Source organism: Neophocaena asiaeorientalis, unplaced genomic scaffold, assembly GCF_003031525.2.
Source record: "Neophocaena asiaeorientalis asiaeorientalis breed wild unplaced genomic scaffold, Neophocaena_asiaeorientalis_V1.1 scaffold182, whole genome shotgun sequence".
Lineage (NCBI taxonomy): Eukaryota > Metazoa > Chordata > Mammalia > Artiodactyla > Phocoenidae > Neophocaena > Neophocaena asiaeorientalis.
The window spans coordinates 750,428-767,034 of record NW_020174648.1 but is presented as its reverse complement, the minus strand read 5'-3'; the positions used below and the strand labels follow the sequence as shown (position 1 = coordinate 767,034).

General features: G+C 35.4%; 1 protein-coding gene across 1 annotated transcript in view; it reads right to left on the bottom strand.

Annotated features, from left to right (window-relative positions):
* The window catches only part of ACBD6 (acyl-CoA binding domain containing 6), a 223,215-nt gene that overhangs the window by 132,111 nt on the left and 74,497 nt on the right, over nt 1-16,607 (bottom strand). Inside the window, exon 5 of the mRNA XM_024758827.1 lies at nt 8,998-9,103. Coding sequence (XP_024614595.1) covers nt 8,998-9,103 — 106 coding nt within the window. The remainder of the gene's footprint in view (nt 1-8,997; nt 9,104-16,607) is intronic.

Below are 16,607 nucleotides of genomic sequence, written 5' to 3'. Positions count from 1 at the left end.
ATTGAGCCTTAGTACACTGACTCTGCCTCTTAAACCTTTTGCTTCTTTGTTAGGTTAGTACTGTCTGTTTTGCCAGATTTTGCAGCAGTTTCTCAAACCAAAAGCATGTAAACTGTATTCTGACATGAGCCACAAATTTAAAACAAAGCAAGTGCAGAACGGAATGGAGTCAAGAGAAAGGTGATCTTCTTCAAAGTATTTGAAAGAATCAATAAACATGGAAAATGGTATAAAATTAGACCTTCAAAAGGACAGAAAGAACTTAACTGAAGTAGCAGCTCAATAAAAGAGGAATTTTTGAGTGTATTAGACAAAAATCTATGGAAAAACCAATGAATTGTATGAATGCTTCTGGGGGGAGTGATGATAGCTGCACCAGAATAATGTCATCTAATTCATTCAAATATTATTATATTGCTACATTTGTTCTAAAACAAATTTAAATTAATGTAAAAGTTTAAAATACTATTTAAGGAACTTCCCTGGTGGCACAGTGGTTAAGAATCCACCTGCCAATGCAGGGGACATGAGTTCAAGCTCTGGTCTGGGAAGATCCCATGTGCCACGGAGCAACTAAGCCCATGCACCACAACTACTGAGCCTGCATTCTAGAGCCTGTGCGCCACAACTACTGAGCCCGTGCGCCACAACTACTGAAGCCCACGCACCTAAAACCCGTGCTCCGCAACAAGAGAAGACACCGCAATGAGAAGCTCGCCCACCACAATGAAGAGCCAACACAGCCAAAAATAAATTAATTAGAAATAAATAAAATATTATTTAAATATCACTAAGAAGCACGTATTCAGTGTCTACTGTATATGGCACTAATCTGAGAAATAAATTGTGTGACAAGAATTGTGCAGACATAATATGTGCCTTTTGATTGATAAGAAATATTCTGTTCATACATTAAGTACACTTTATAAATTATTTAAATCATCCAAGATATTTTCTTGGAAGAACTATAAATATGTGGCATGTGTGAAGAGTTATATTAACTGACTCAAAAAATAAAAATTGAAGCACCATTTTAAAAAATGTATAAGCCTTTAGATCTTCACATTTCTCTTCATATTATCTATACCTCAATTTCCAAACATTTCTGCAAATGATTAAAAAATTTAATAAAAGCTGTAATTTAAATAACAAATGAGTACATAGAACACCATGATGCTATAAACTTGGAACCTATAGCATCCTGAATAGTAAGTACAACTACAAAACTGTTTTTATTACATGAAATATAGACAGCGTCCTAATTACCATATCAGTAGGAAACACCACGTAATTTTCTCAAATTAGAAATATATGCCTTACTATATCTGTAGCGATTACAACTTAAATAAAAGATACACACCAGGAACTATACTTCTGCATAATAAAATAACTTCATTATAGAATAGGAATATTTTACTTAAAAGGTATTTTATATATATATATGTTCATGTGCTATGATAGCTATAGATTCTAAGCATTTTAGGCAATATAATAATTATGTTTATTTCAATATGTGGGAGTGCAAATGTGGCTTATCGTGTTATGACTATAATTAAAATTTCTCTATGTGCTCACAAAAAATTTTAAGTGCAATAAATGTAATTTTTAATCATCTCAGGGAAAGACTGAAATTGGGCTGAATCTGCTGAATGAACATTTTAAATAAAGTTGTATACCATTCCAAAGAATCTTAGGCAATGAGTAGTGAAATAACTCAAGCTCAAATATTAGGCAAACACCTAGAAGACCAGGATATCCTTTCAAAATTGTAATTGTTACCCAACTTATTATAGTAGGGAAATGTCTTTTTTCTGATAAAGGGGTTAAAAGTATTTAGCTAGCAACTTAACTTTGAGATTATATACTTTTAATCCATCATCAAAGCTTGCAAACTTGTTTTATTTGCCAGAGCTTTAAGTGTCATGAAGCAGTACCCTTTATTTTATTTAGGATGTTAATTTTAAGCTCCCACCTCCCTCACGTTCTTAAATTAATTCATACAAATCCCTGATTAATAATAAAAGGACTTGCCATCAGTATTTAGAGCCCAGCCTGAGTTGTCATGGCTGAAAGGGCAGAAATCTGCTTGGAGCAATGAGAGAACCCAACTGAATTCTGGGCGTCTCAGTCTATGAATGTGTAAGCACTTCATCTGTTCATGGAAACACAAGTGTTCTGGCAGACTTGGGGGAAAGGCAGCTGCATGGGTAACAAACTGGAAGACCTGGGAAACCGTACTATATCAGTGTCACTAAATGACAGAAGCAAGATATTTTACAAGTGTTACTTTTATTTTCACACAAAAATGGTGTTGTTTAGTGTAAGCTATTTGAGTTCTAGACATTTATTTTATCCCTATCACTGCTGCCCAATGATCCTTGCAGAGGTCACAGGTGGATTTGACTATTTTATAAAAGAAATTGTTGCAAATCAGAGCACAACAGTAGCAGGGTCGACTGGAAATTGATTATCCTTCTTAAATCCAGTGGTGGAAAGAATACTCTCTCAGACCTGCATTTCCACTTAGCAGTTATATGTGTTTGAACAAGTAATGTGTACATCTCTGAAATAGTTCCTGTCTGTGAAATAAGGATAACATCTACCTTACAGGGCTGTTGTAAAGACAACACGGTAATAAGTGAAAGTACCTTACAGAGTTGTAAATATGGGGAAAGTACTCTGTAAACTATAACCCACACTGTATAAAATAGTATTATTTGAAAGATGGAGAATTCTAACAGGGATAATATAGTACATACACAATCATTTCCAGTGAAAAAGTGACCGTGAAAAGTTAAGTGGGCTTTTCGTTTCCTGTTCCATATATAAGGAGCTAGGAAGTTGCCACTCCATCCTAACAAACAAACAAAAAAGCTGAAGAGACTGAAAAAATCAACAATTCTTAGATCCATAAGAAAGGGAAAGACACAGGGCAAACCACTGCCCCTGAGACTAGAGAGACAGATGAATTCGACATCCTGGAGCAGAGCCTCACAAGTGGAAACCACCTGGGGAACCAGAGCCAGGTAAGAAAACCTGACTGTAATTAATGAATTGCTGGAGGCACAGTGCAGACAACTCTGAGGGTTAAAAACTCCAAGGGCATCTACTCAACCCCTCTATCCGCACCCCCCCAATAGTGTGAGATTTACTTCTAGGAGCTTGAGGAGGTTCCCACAATAAATGTCAGAGAAACATCCCCTCATGCTTCTGGCAGGGCGAAGGGAAATTAACCATTCTGAAATATGCCAAAGCTCTATTGTTCTCAAAACCGCCTGCCTTCAGGGGAAACTGGTTAACCAGCACCTAACCTGTTGGGGTATTACCAGAGCCTAACTGACCTGGGGGTTAGGAAAATACCCAACTCCAGTCCACTCCAGCCATTCTGTTCCAACTAAAGGGGGAGGAAATCAAAAAGAGAAACATTTGTGAGATTCCCAGTCCAGAGGCATAGGCTCACTACAAAACTGAGACTGAACCATAAGACCATAGAACACTTTCTCTCCCCAACACCTCACCACCACATTACTAAGGGCCTATTTATAGCAGTTCCTTTTATCTGATATATCAAGTCCAGCTATCAGTAAAAATTACAAGACAAACCAAAAGGCAAAAAAATCCACAATCTGAAGAAACAGAGTAAGCATCAGAATGAAACAGGGCAGAGATGTTGGAATTATCAGGTTGGGAATTTAAAACAACTATGATTAATATGCTAAGGGCTCTAATGAATAAAGGAGACACCATGCAAGAACAGACAGACAATGTAAGCAGAGAAATGGAAATCCTAGTAACCAAAAAGAAATGATAGAGATAAAAAAACCACTGTAACAGAAATTTTAAAAATGCCTGTGATGGGCTTATTAGTATACCAGACATGGCTGAAGAAAGAATCTCTGAGTTAGAAGATATATCAATAGAATCCTCGAAAACTGAAAAGTGAAGAGAACAAAGACTGGGGAACAAAAAAAAAAAGAAAACCCAGAACAGAATATCCAAGGGCTATGGGACAAATACAAAAGATACAATGTATGCATAATGGGGATACCAGAAGAAGAAACAGAGAAAGGAACAGATGAATACCTGAAACAATGACTGAATTTCCTCAAATTAATGCTAGACACCAAGCCACATATCCAGGAAGCTCAGAGAACACCAAGCAAAATAAATGCTTCAAAAACTACACTAGGCATATCATTTTCAAATTACAGAAAATCAAAGATAGAGAAAAACCCTGAAAGAAGCCAGAGGAAAAAAAACATATTGCTTATAGAGAAACAAAGATAAGAATTACATCAGACTTCTCCTCAGAAACCATGCAAGTGAGAAGAGAGTGGAGTGACATATTTAAACTGTTGAGGAAAAACCCCTGCTAACCTAGAACTCTGTATCCTGAGAAATTATCCTTCAAAAGTGAAGGAGAAGTAAAGACTTCCTCAAACAAATATTGAGGAAATCTGTTGCCAATACACCTCCCTTGCAAGAAATGTTAAAAGAAATTCTTTAGAGAGAAGGAAAATAATGTAGGTCAGAAACTGATCTACATAACGAAAGAAGGAGCATCAAAGCAGGAATAGTGAAGGTACAATAAAAACTTTTATTTTTCTTACTTTTAATTGATCTAAGATAACAGTTTGTTCAAAATAATAGCAACAATGTATTTGATTATATATGCTTATGTATCATATATATCTTATGTGTGTACTAATATACAAACATGCATATATAGTATGCATATATACATGCTTATGTATGCTTTTATGTAAGTGAAATGAGTGACAGCAATGATACAAGGGACAGGAGGGAGGAATTAGGAATATTTTGTTTTTATAAGGCACTCACGCTACCCATGATAGTATCATGTTATTTGAAAATGGACTTAGATTAGTTATAAATGTATATTGCAAACTCTAGGACAACCACTATAAAAGGTCAAAAAAAGCATAACTGATATGCTAAGAAAGGAAAGAAAATGGAATCATATTAAATGCTCAATTAAAACCACAAAAGGCAGGAAAAGAGTGGAAGACAAAAACAGGAACAAAGAATAAGGGCAACATATAGAAAACAGTAACAAATATGGTAAATATTAATCCAACTATATCAGTAATCACTTTGAATGTCAATGGCCTAACTGTACCAATTAAAAGACAGATTGTCAGAGTGGATCAAAAACACAACCCAAAAAAAAAAAAAAAAAAAACCACAACCCAACAATATGCAGTCTATAAGAAACCTACTTGAAATATATAGGCACATATAGATTAAAAGTAAATGGACAGACAAAAAAATACCATGCTAACACACAACAGAAAAACAGGATTAGCTATATTAATTTCAGTCAGAGCAAACTTCAAAGTAAGTAAAGTTATGAGGGATAAAGAAGGGTATTACATAATGATAAAGTGGTCAATTCTCCAAGAAGATGTAAATATTCTTAACGTGTATGTACCTAACAAAAGAGCATCATTCATGGATGGGAGGAATACAAGATGGCACAGCCATTTTGGAAGACAATTTGGTGGTTTCTTAATAAACTAAACATACTCTTACCATATCATCTACAAATTGTACTCTTTGTTATTTACCCAAAGGAACTGAAAACTTACATCTACACAAAACGTGCCCATGGATGTTTATAGCAGCTTTATTCATAATTGCCAAAACTCAGAGGCAACCAAGAAAAGTCCTCAGGAGGTGAATGGATAAATAAACTGTGGTACGTCTAGACAATGGAATATTATTCGGTGCTGAAAGGAAACGAGCTCTCAAGCCATCAGATATGGAGGAAACTCAAATGCATATTACTACGTGAAAGAAGCCAATCTGAAAAGACTACATACTATGCAATTCCAACTATATGGCCCTATATAGCCTTCTGGAAAAGGCAAAACTATGGAGACAGCCAAAAGATCAGTGGTTGCCAGGGGGGTGGGGGATATTAATATTCAGAGCACATAGGATTTTTAGGGCAGTGAAGAGTCTGTATGATACTGTAATGATGAATATTTCATTATACATTTGTCCAAATACATAGAATATACAACACCAACAGGAACCCTAAAGTAAATTATGGACTTTGGATGATAATGATATATCAATGTAGGTTCATCCTTGGTTTTAAAAAAAAAAAGTACCATGTTAATAATGTTGGGTCATATGGGAAATCTCTGTACCTTCTTCTTCATTATATCATCATCCTTCATTCATATTATTCACTAAGGATAATCAAGACAGCTAACATTTGAGCGCTTGGCATGTGTGTTTCAGGTACTGCTTGAGTGTCTTATATATAATACTCAAAACAATTCTGACACAGGTACTATTATTATTCCCATTGTACACATTAGGAAACTGAGACAGAACGAACTTGACAAAGGTCATATAGCTAGGAAGTGACAGTGCCAGCACTCAGACCCAGGTAGTCCAGCTTATCACCATTATACTATGCTGCTTCTGCTTATTCATTCATTCAATCATTCATTCACTCATAATTCATCAAATCTTTATTGAGCATATGGAATATACCAAGAGCTCTGATAGAAACATTTTCAACAAGGAATATCTCAAAACATTTACCCAGGAAGCTACTAAAGGAAATGCTCCTTCAAAACCAGGAAATAAATAAAAGAGGACGCTAGTGGAGGAGACACTCCATCAAAACACAGAAGTAAATGATAAAAGATGAAGACCTGGGATCCACAAAATAGAAAAATCCAGGAAAAAGGGGAAGAGAATTCTAAAGACAGTGGTAAAGCATAATCCCAGAATGACATCTATGCGAGAGGCCTAGAGAACAACCAGTCCAGTTTAGAGATGAAGAAGGAAGGAGGGTTCCAGAGGAATATTGCTAAAAAAAACCCATGGGATTGATTACCTGATGCGCTTGACTGTACAGAGAAGACCTCTACTGGGCAATTTGAGGAAAGAATTGCAATAGGAACACAGAAGAACAAGAAAAAAAAAAAAAGGCCATTATTAACCTTAAGAAAAACAAAATGTTGTACCATGGTATGTAGATTGCATTATTCATAATTATATAATTTATTCATTCCCTTTCCACCCTTGCCTTGCTTCCCTGCAATCAAAGCAGACTTCCTACTATAGTGACCTGGGGCTTGGCCTTGTGAATTGTTTTAGACAAAGGAATGTGAGTAGATGTGACACATGCTACATCCAAGGAAAGCTTTAAATGTATTTGTGGGGTCTGGTTCTGTCTGCCTTTATTGTCTGCCCATATAGGGTCTATCCATTGGGATTAGATCTCAGAATGAGAAGACATATGAAATCAAGATGAACTGAGCACAAACAAGGCTAGTAGAAGCCAGCAGAGTCTCAACTGGTTCCAAGGCTTTTGAAATATGAGCAAGAAATAAATGTTGTTAGCCACTGAAATTTGGGGTTTTGTTTGTTTTGTTTTTACTACAGCAAAAGCTGACTAATACACATAGTACAGTCCATAGCTCAGCAACAAACAATATTTACATAGTCATAATAATATAGTTACATTATAATAATTGACTATATTACATTAATTATAGTATAATTTGTAATAATAATAAAAACACTGATATAATAGAGATGCAATCAGAAAACTGACACTAAAAATTGTGATATAACTATGTTAAGAGGGTGGGGAGAGAGGGGAGAAGATGAGTAAAAGAGCTAAATCCTAATATAACATAGAAGAAAATCAATAATGTTTAGACTTGCAAAATCAAGATGCAAGTATATTACTTAGAATTATGTAGGTAAATTGCAAAAGAAACAACTAAAAGCACTGAAAGTTTTTGCCTCAAGGGAGCTAGAATCAAATGTGAGAAGGATGCAGATAAGGGAGTACATTTTTTGTTTTAAGACTTATAGTACTATTTGATTTCCTTTGAACTATCTACATGTATTAACTTCATAAAAATCTTAACTCATGAGCACAAACATTAAAAACGACAATAAAATCAAGAGAAGCAATTGTGCCTGACTGACTAAAATAAAATGTATTCTGATCCTGAAAGGCAAAAAAAAAACCCAAGTGGGAATCAGAAGAGCCGGTGTTACTGTTTCACAATCTGGCTTCCACTTTTCTCTAGCGACATCTTTCTTGACTCCTTTCATTATTTATAGGAGAACAAACTTTACTGTAGAATTACAGTCTTACATTTTCAGTTCCAGATGTCACTGAAAATAAACTATAGGAAAGATGCTGCCTAAAAGTGAGATAATATTAAGGGCTAACCTGTACAGAGAGCCCTCAATTAATACAGAAGTTGATCATCTACTCTACGCATCATCTACGATCACTGCATGTCCTCTTCCTAACAATTGCCACCTTCTGGTCATTTTGATCATCTTCACTGCATTATCAAAGAATGAGAAAAATGATTAAAAGTGATTAGTAAATTTTGCTCCTTTTTAAACAACTATAATTCAGGGACAGTTTAAGCTCAATAAAACTGTTTTATATTTATATTCACAAAATAAAAAATATTTTTTATTTTATTCACAAAATAAATTAATTAATAAGTAATATATTTTGCAAAATAATTTAGTATAGGATCCCTTTAAATAGCGGGCCTGCATTTAAATGATTGCATTTACCAAAATTTTGACAGTTTTCTAGAAATACAGTTACTGGGCAAAGGACAATATATTTGTTTCAGGTATAATGACCGAAGATACTAAAGCTATTTATAAATATTTTAATATTACCTATAGATTTCACATAAATATGTTAATAGCCTCTCCCTTTAACATGAACAAATATAAGTTATTTTCCTGCTGCAAGTTTCAGCTAGTAACTTCTATAATGGACAGAAATATGATGGATACAGATACAGAAAGTATCTTAACTGGGTGACACCATCTCATTTAGATATTCTGATATACTCTTAACCATAATGTGGTTTGAGTTGTAGTTCAGAGGCCTGCTGTGTAGAAAAAAAGCACTGGGGCAGAACAACAAAGCATAAGAAAATAATTAACAGGACATGTTTTTCATACCTCTTCATCTTTCATATTCACATCCACATTTTTTGATTTGAAGACTTTGGTTATATGGTCAATGTTGTTTTCTCTGCAGTAATCAAATATGTTTTTGTCTTCTTCCCTAATTAGAGTAAAAAAAAATAGTGTTTGTCTTACTAGGTAATACATAAAAGTTACATATTTTTAATACAACCTATTTGCTGCAAACATTAATGTTATCTGTTTTTATAAAGAATTTTACATGAACAATACTGGATTTTCAGTAAGACGTAATACATCCAATCTCTGAAAAGACTGAAGTTCCTAGCAACTATAATTATACAGAAGAGCTTCATCTGCTTTAACAAGTTACACTAGTACACTAATATAACATCTTGAGTAGATTTTCTCAGTGCTCTTTTTCTCCCCAGTTACTTTTACACACTGACAGGCACATATATCCTCTGACTCAGAATTTTCAATTGTAGCACTGCAGTGAGAAGGTCATTTACTGTTGCCTGTATAGAGGTAGCAAAAGATCAGGACATAGCTTACTACTTCTCTTACAGAATAACAGAATGATAAGTTGGTTGCTATCCAAGTTTTTAAGAAATTACACACACAACACGAACATATATACACACACACCAAAGTAATTTTCTTAAGGGAAAGATAATTAGAGCATCACAAAATTCAGAAGTCCTTCATGAGATAATAAAGACTGGGAAGCACAGTATGTACTCAGCACTATTCTAAGCATATCAATGTACTAATTCACTTAATCTTATCCAACAGCTGCTTCACTTCACAGATAAAGAAATAGGTAAGAAGAGGTTATATGACCTGTCAAATGGCATCACATTTATCAAGGGTAGAATAAGAGCTAGAACTTACTCAGATCAACTGATTTTGCATATAGTCCATTTTTCTATTATATCAAGCTACATCTCAATTAGTAAGCTGTAGTCTCTTCCAGAATCTAAAGCAGAAGTTCTTAACATGAGGTCTATGAGTTCTCTAAAATAGTATACAGAATTATCTGTGCAGATGCATAATGCATTTTTCTGACTGTGTTGGCAGTGGGTAGGTGGGGAAGGGGGAGGTAGCTTCAGTGAGGTTCTCAAAAGGATCTATGATTCCCAAAAGATCAGTAATTTGGAATACTAATAATGAAACTATTCTACATTTTCTAAACAATACAATTTGAGTTTCAAACATTATAACTAGTATGTTCTACAACCTGTAAGGCCACAGCTTCCATTCAGAAAAAAAGCATCTGACCATAGGAGTCCTTCTATCTTAAAAGCCAATACCTTATACCCTATAAAAAGTTATTTCTAGGGGGCTTCTCTGGTGACGCAGTGGTTGAGAGTCCGCCTGCCGATACAGGGGACACGAGTTCGTGCCCCTGTCCGGGAAGATCCCACATGCCGTGGAGCGGCTGGGCCGGTGAGCCATAGCCGCTGACCCTGCACGTCCGGAGCCTGTGCTCCGCAATGGGAGAGGCCACAATAGTGAGAGGCCCGCGTACCGCAAAAAAAAAAAAAAGTTATTTCTAGTCAGAGGTAATTAACTTAAAACACACTACTTTGGCATTAACAGTCTAAGCCTTCCTTACATATGTCATGTATTTAATTGAGCACCTACTACATGCAAGGCACTGGACAAGATTCTGGTGATAAGAGATGATAAGGATAAGCAAGAAACTTTGCATTCAATACATGTACAGTATGGTTGAGATGATAAAAATCTATATACCATTAACATAAGGTAAAATTGGATCTTTAAAAAGGCCTATCAGAAAACAGAGGAGAAACAGCCTGCTTCAAGCTGGAGAAAATGAGCTACGTTTCCAGGAAAAAAATCATGTTTTAAAAAAAAAATAGGGTCTCTTGAAAATGTTCATTTGCAAAAGAGAAAATGCTTTTCCAGGTCACTTATTCTGGAAGAAAATAGTGAAGTCTGAGGCCAAAACCCCTGAAAGGAGAAGTCTGATTTTTTAAATTAAGGCTGCATATAATAGTATTTTAGCTATATTTAACTATCACAAAAAATACTTTCTATAAAAAAGTGCATTCAGCATTCTGACTTGGGAAAGAGAGGGACCTATTTTCCTTCAATACAATAACAAAGACCCCTCTAATTCAAGAGGCAGAAACTTCAACTGTGAGAGAAAGTATTGCATCATTTTAAGTCATAATAAAAAATACACTACTCACCAATTGTTTTGGATTTGAAAATAATGGGGAGTTGGTGGTGGGACACAGAAAGGAAAGTATGGAGGATCCTTGGGATGTAGGTTACCCACACCCAGTAAAATGCAAGAATAATTCAGAGATGGGAGGACCTTCTGTGTGGTCCTTTTTCCTTAATTCCAAATGTGCATGTACACTTATGCCATAAGCAATATTATTTAAAATGTTTATACTGCTTAATATATTCTCAATGTTTCTTATATGTATCATTTATATCAATTATTTTGTTTTGGTATGTGAATTTTTTGTAAGTCGGGCACTTTTTCATCTGTATACCTGTTTATCAAATGCAGTTTATCACTGCTAAGTATGTTAGGCACACAGAGGTATTTATAAAATACTTCAGGGTAGAGCACACAATGTAAATTAAATATAAAATGGGAAAGTCAATAAAAGTCACCACACCTGGAGGGGTGAGACAGGGAGGGTGGGAGGGAGGGAGACACAAGAGGGAAGAGATATGGGAACATATGTATAACTGATTCACTTTGTTATAATGCAGAAACTAACACACCATTGTAAAGCAATTATACTCCAATAAAGATGTTAAAAAAAAAGTCACCACAAATGTGCTACAAAGCTGTGTGACTAATATTAAAAAATATTAAGTGATACTCTTGGGCTTAGTTGTTAAATATAGTTATCTATCCCCACTTCAAGTTTTGACTCTTACTTGCCAGCAACCAAGCTGTCTTTATACAATATCACCACCTAGTGGCCAAAATGGAGAAACATCTGGAGTAACGTCTTTTCTGTTACCTCCTTTCTTGCCCCCAACAAGATTATGTACAATATACAAATCAAATTCTGTCTTCTTCCCTCTGTATTTTCCAGTTAATACAGTCTTCCACAGGCAGTTTTTCTCTGTATATCTATACTTAAATGAAACAACAGGTGCAAACAAATTCAACCATTACCAAATACAGTAGAGACTTAATAAATGTTAGTGCCCTTCTACATCTTCTCACTTTATCTTCCCTTCTCTTTTGATTCTTAGCTGGTTATCTTTTTCCTTCTCTCTGATAAATGTGAGTGACAAAATTATCATATCCACTCTCTACAGATGAGTATGAATTATTTTCATGATGCTACCTACCCTCAAGAATGTCCCATATTATCACAGCACAGGACTCTCTTTAGATTACTCCAAATTTCCTAAAATTGACAGAAAATATTTATCTGAATGAAAAAAAACCACTGCCTTTCTTTGAAATTCTTTTGAAATATAAGGGCACACACTTGTGGAAGAGAGGGATGGTGTTTAAGTATAGCTGTCTTTCATCAGAATCACAGGAAGAAGAGATTCTTGCCCACTCCTAAAAATGCTATCTGCATCACTTTCTACAAAGACTGCATTTTCCTGTCAAAAGACTATTTCAGAGAGTTAGCCCTCTAAAGATGGCAAGCCATCTAAAGTCCATTTAACTACTTTTCATCTACCTCACAGAATTGAAAAACACATTTATGGGGCTAGCTCAGAAATCTAACTATTTAATAGACACATTCAGTAAATACTTCAATTCATGTTATTTATCAAGCAACTGGCAATCAGATATAAAAACAGTATTCCAGTAAATAGACAAAGTATTTATTGAATGAATGAAAACACAAAGAAGGGTAAGCCAATACTTATACAAATATAAACAACTGCCACAAATTCCTCAAATCAAGGAATGTACACCTGTGGGCTCCTGGGGTACAGAAAGACCCAAAAGAATATGCAGGAATAGAAAATTTTAAGAGAATCAATTTCAGCTAAACTTCTAAATAAACACATTCTTTCCTAAATTGATCTACCTGAAAGCGTTCCTGTGGTAAATATTTCATCACCATTCCCCTTTTCAACATTCCCCGTGCTCAACCATTCTCCTAGTTCATAAAACAAAAGCACACACCTCTCTCCATACTATGGTATACTTCTAGGAAACATAACCAAAAGACTTTACTAAGATTTAGCAAATGACTATTAATTAAATCTGTTACTCTTTTTTGCCTAAAAGTACTCTGTTTAATATACAGACCAGCCCCCCACAGTCAAAAATAACCGTTAATAGTTAATCCACCAATTAACTTTACAGTCAGCCCACGGTATCTGAGGGTTCTCCATCTGAGGATTCAATCAGCCATGGATTGTGTAGTACTGTAGCACATATTTCGTGAAAAAATGTAAGTGAACATGCGCAGGTCAAACTCATGTCATACAAGAGTCCACTGTGCTAGGAAAGGTTTGGGGAAAAAAATTAATCCCAGGTTGTACTTCCCCAAGATATAAATTGTCCATGGTACCAAATAAAGGGATAATTTCGGTGAAAAACTGGTTTTGGGAAGCCCTCCTACAACTAAGGTTAGAGGATGGAAGAGGTGAAATAAAACAAGACTTGATGCTAGGACTTCCCTGGTGGCGCAGTGGTTAAGAACCCACCTGCCAATGCAGGGGACATGGGTTCAATCCCTGGTCCGGGAAGATCCCACATGCCATGGAGCAACTAAGCCTGTTCACCACAAATACTGAGCCTGCACTATAGAGCCCATGAGCCACAACTACTGAAGCCCACGTGCCTAGAGCCCGAGTGCCACAACAAGAGAAGCCACTGCAATGAGAAGCCCGCGCACCACAATGAAGAGTAGCCCCCGCTCACCACAACTAGAGAAAGCCCGTGTGCAATGAAGACCCAACGCAGCCAAAAATAAACTAAAAAAAAAAAAAGACGATGCTGAACTCTGTCTCATTCTAATAAAATAATATTCATCTGTTAAATAAACTATTTTTAACATTAAGCCACATTTCCAATAAAATTTTAAGACACGTTTCCAATAAAATTCTACTTATGCTTAATAATTATTTAACAAAATGTATAATGAATGTTGATCAGCTGTATAGAAATAATAGTTATAATTCAAATGAGAAAAATTTAATGCTTAAAGCCTCTGCATCACAGAAAATTAAAATTTTAACAATTCCCACTTAATACATATTTCTGTTGCAAAGAATTGATAGTGTACTAAGACTACACAAAAATATATTGCTTTAAAATAAAAGTGTGTGGGAGAAGTACAATTAAAGGAGAAAAAGGAATGATGTAGAATTTCTAACGATTAAAGACCTTATTCTATATTTTAAAATCAAGATCAGAATTTTATTTATTTTAATTAAACTTTCTATTTCAAGACAACTGAAGCTTCATGTGCAGTTGTAAGAAATAATACAGAGAGCTGGTAGTATTTTCCCAGGTTCCCTCAATGGTAACATGTTGATGTGTTTTTAAAAATGGATTTCATTATAGTATTTAGATTCTATTGGATACATCTAAAACAGTAATCTGTTTATTTTAAAATTCCATTATTTACAAAATGCCAGAAATTATGCCCTTTGCAATTATTTAAATTTTTAAATAAAAATTTTAGATGCTATCATAAAAATATAAGAGGGAATAAATAGTCTTCCAAAATTTTCTTAGGAACTACATCAGCAAAGGTTTTTTAAATATCACTGCTCTAACCCAATATTCTATAAAGTAGAGGCCCAAACCAAGGAGTGGGCCATTCAACCAAGGATGATCAAAGAAGGTGTTACAGAAGAGTTGACATTACAACCTAGCCTTGAAGGATAAACTGACAACCCAGCTAAGTTACTGAAGGATCCAGAAGAACAGAAGAAAAGGAAAAGCACAACAAAATGAGGTGTTCAGGGGAACTGCAAGCAACTGGTTACGGCAGGGTGTTGGAAGATAAAGTTAAAGGGATAAGGTGGACAACAGATCACAAAGAACCTTCTTGGTATACTGCATATAACGTAAGTAACAAATGTTAGTAACAAATTATTTGGGGAACAGAATATTTACCAACCTTCCAAAACTTGGAGTAAAGGGTAGTAGAACTGTCCTCTTATTTAGCTAAACAAACTAAATAAAAGCTACTAATGAGAGGAGAAAAGAATGTCTCCTAGATAACTTGAACAGCTACTTGATTCAGACACTAACCTTAACACATCTAAAAAAGCAAAACAGTGAGACAACTACCATGAGTAGGAGGTAGCAATGGTTAGCAATGAACCATAGGAGGAAGCAAAAATCTGTAAAGCCAATTTTGAACACTGCCCAAAAGAAACAATCGAAGGCAAAAAGGCATTCTGAGGTATTTCTCTGCTGGGAGACAGTCTGTTCTAGAGGCATCATTAGGACTTTGGCTAAAGCAAATCTAAAAATAATTCCCCCGGGCTTCCCTGGTGGCACAGTGGTTGAGAGTCCCCCTGCCGATGCAGGGGACACGGGTTCGTGCCCTGGTCCGGGAAGATCCCACATGCCGCAGAGCGGCTGGGCCTGTGAGCCATGGCCGCTGAGCCTGCGCGTCCAGAGCCTGTGCTCTGCAACGGTAGAGGGCACAGCAGTGAGAGGCCCACGTACTGCAAAAATAAAAAAAATAAAAATAATTCCCCTTCTCTCACTCTATTTAACATTCACAAATGGTCACCTGTCTTTTTGGGTTCCTCAATACTCAGACTGAGGGTACACAGGGTATCAAAGCATTTGGATCGCTATAAAGATATATATTGGTAAATAAATAAGCCATTTAGTTTACACATCAGTTTCAGATAAATTTTATTACTGCTACATTGTTTCTGAGGGTCTGGTCATCTATGTGCCTTTTATTTAGATCTTTGAGATTGAAGAATGGACCCTGACCTATGGTAAATTCACCAAAAAGCCACTCTGTGAAGCTCCTTAGGAGCCAATCTTTCAAGGATGAAAGCCTGCATATGTCTTACAAAATTCAGCAGTACTGCTGGTGAATACTACTTCTTTGTAGGAATTTAAGTTCCTAATTTATTTCTTGGATGTGTGACCAGAAGTTGTCAATCAGAAAGGTAAAGGGTTATTACTCTTCTGTTCAAATACAATGTTAGGAAACAATGATATCATCTCACTGATCTCATTTGACTATGATTTCCAACATCCTACTATGTACGCCAGATACAAAGCACAAAGCCTACTGTTGATTCTTTTTTATACAACCCTGATATACAGTTGGCCTTTGAACAATGTAGGTTTGAACTGTGCAGGTCTACTTATATGTGGATATTTTTCAATAGTAAATACTATAGTCCTACACATTCTATGGTTGGTTGAATCCACGGATGCAGAGGAACTGTGGATATGGAGGGTCAACTATAAGTTATACTTGGATTAACCCACACCTTGTTCAAGGATCAACTGTATAGATATATATAAAATCTTTATTTTATATATACACATATAAAATCTTTATATAATTTTTGATATGACTATAAACCATTAATATTCTATAAGTTGAGATAAAATGTCTACAAAAAAATTAAGCTACCCTCTGAATTTTTTTAAAAAGCATGTTTTAATTTACAAATATAAAAAAATA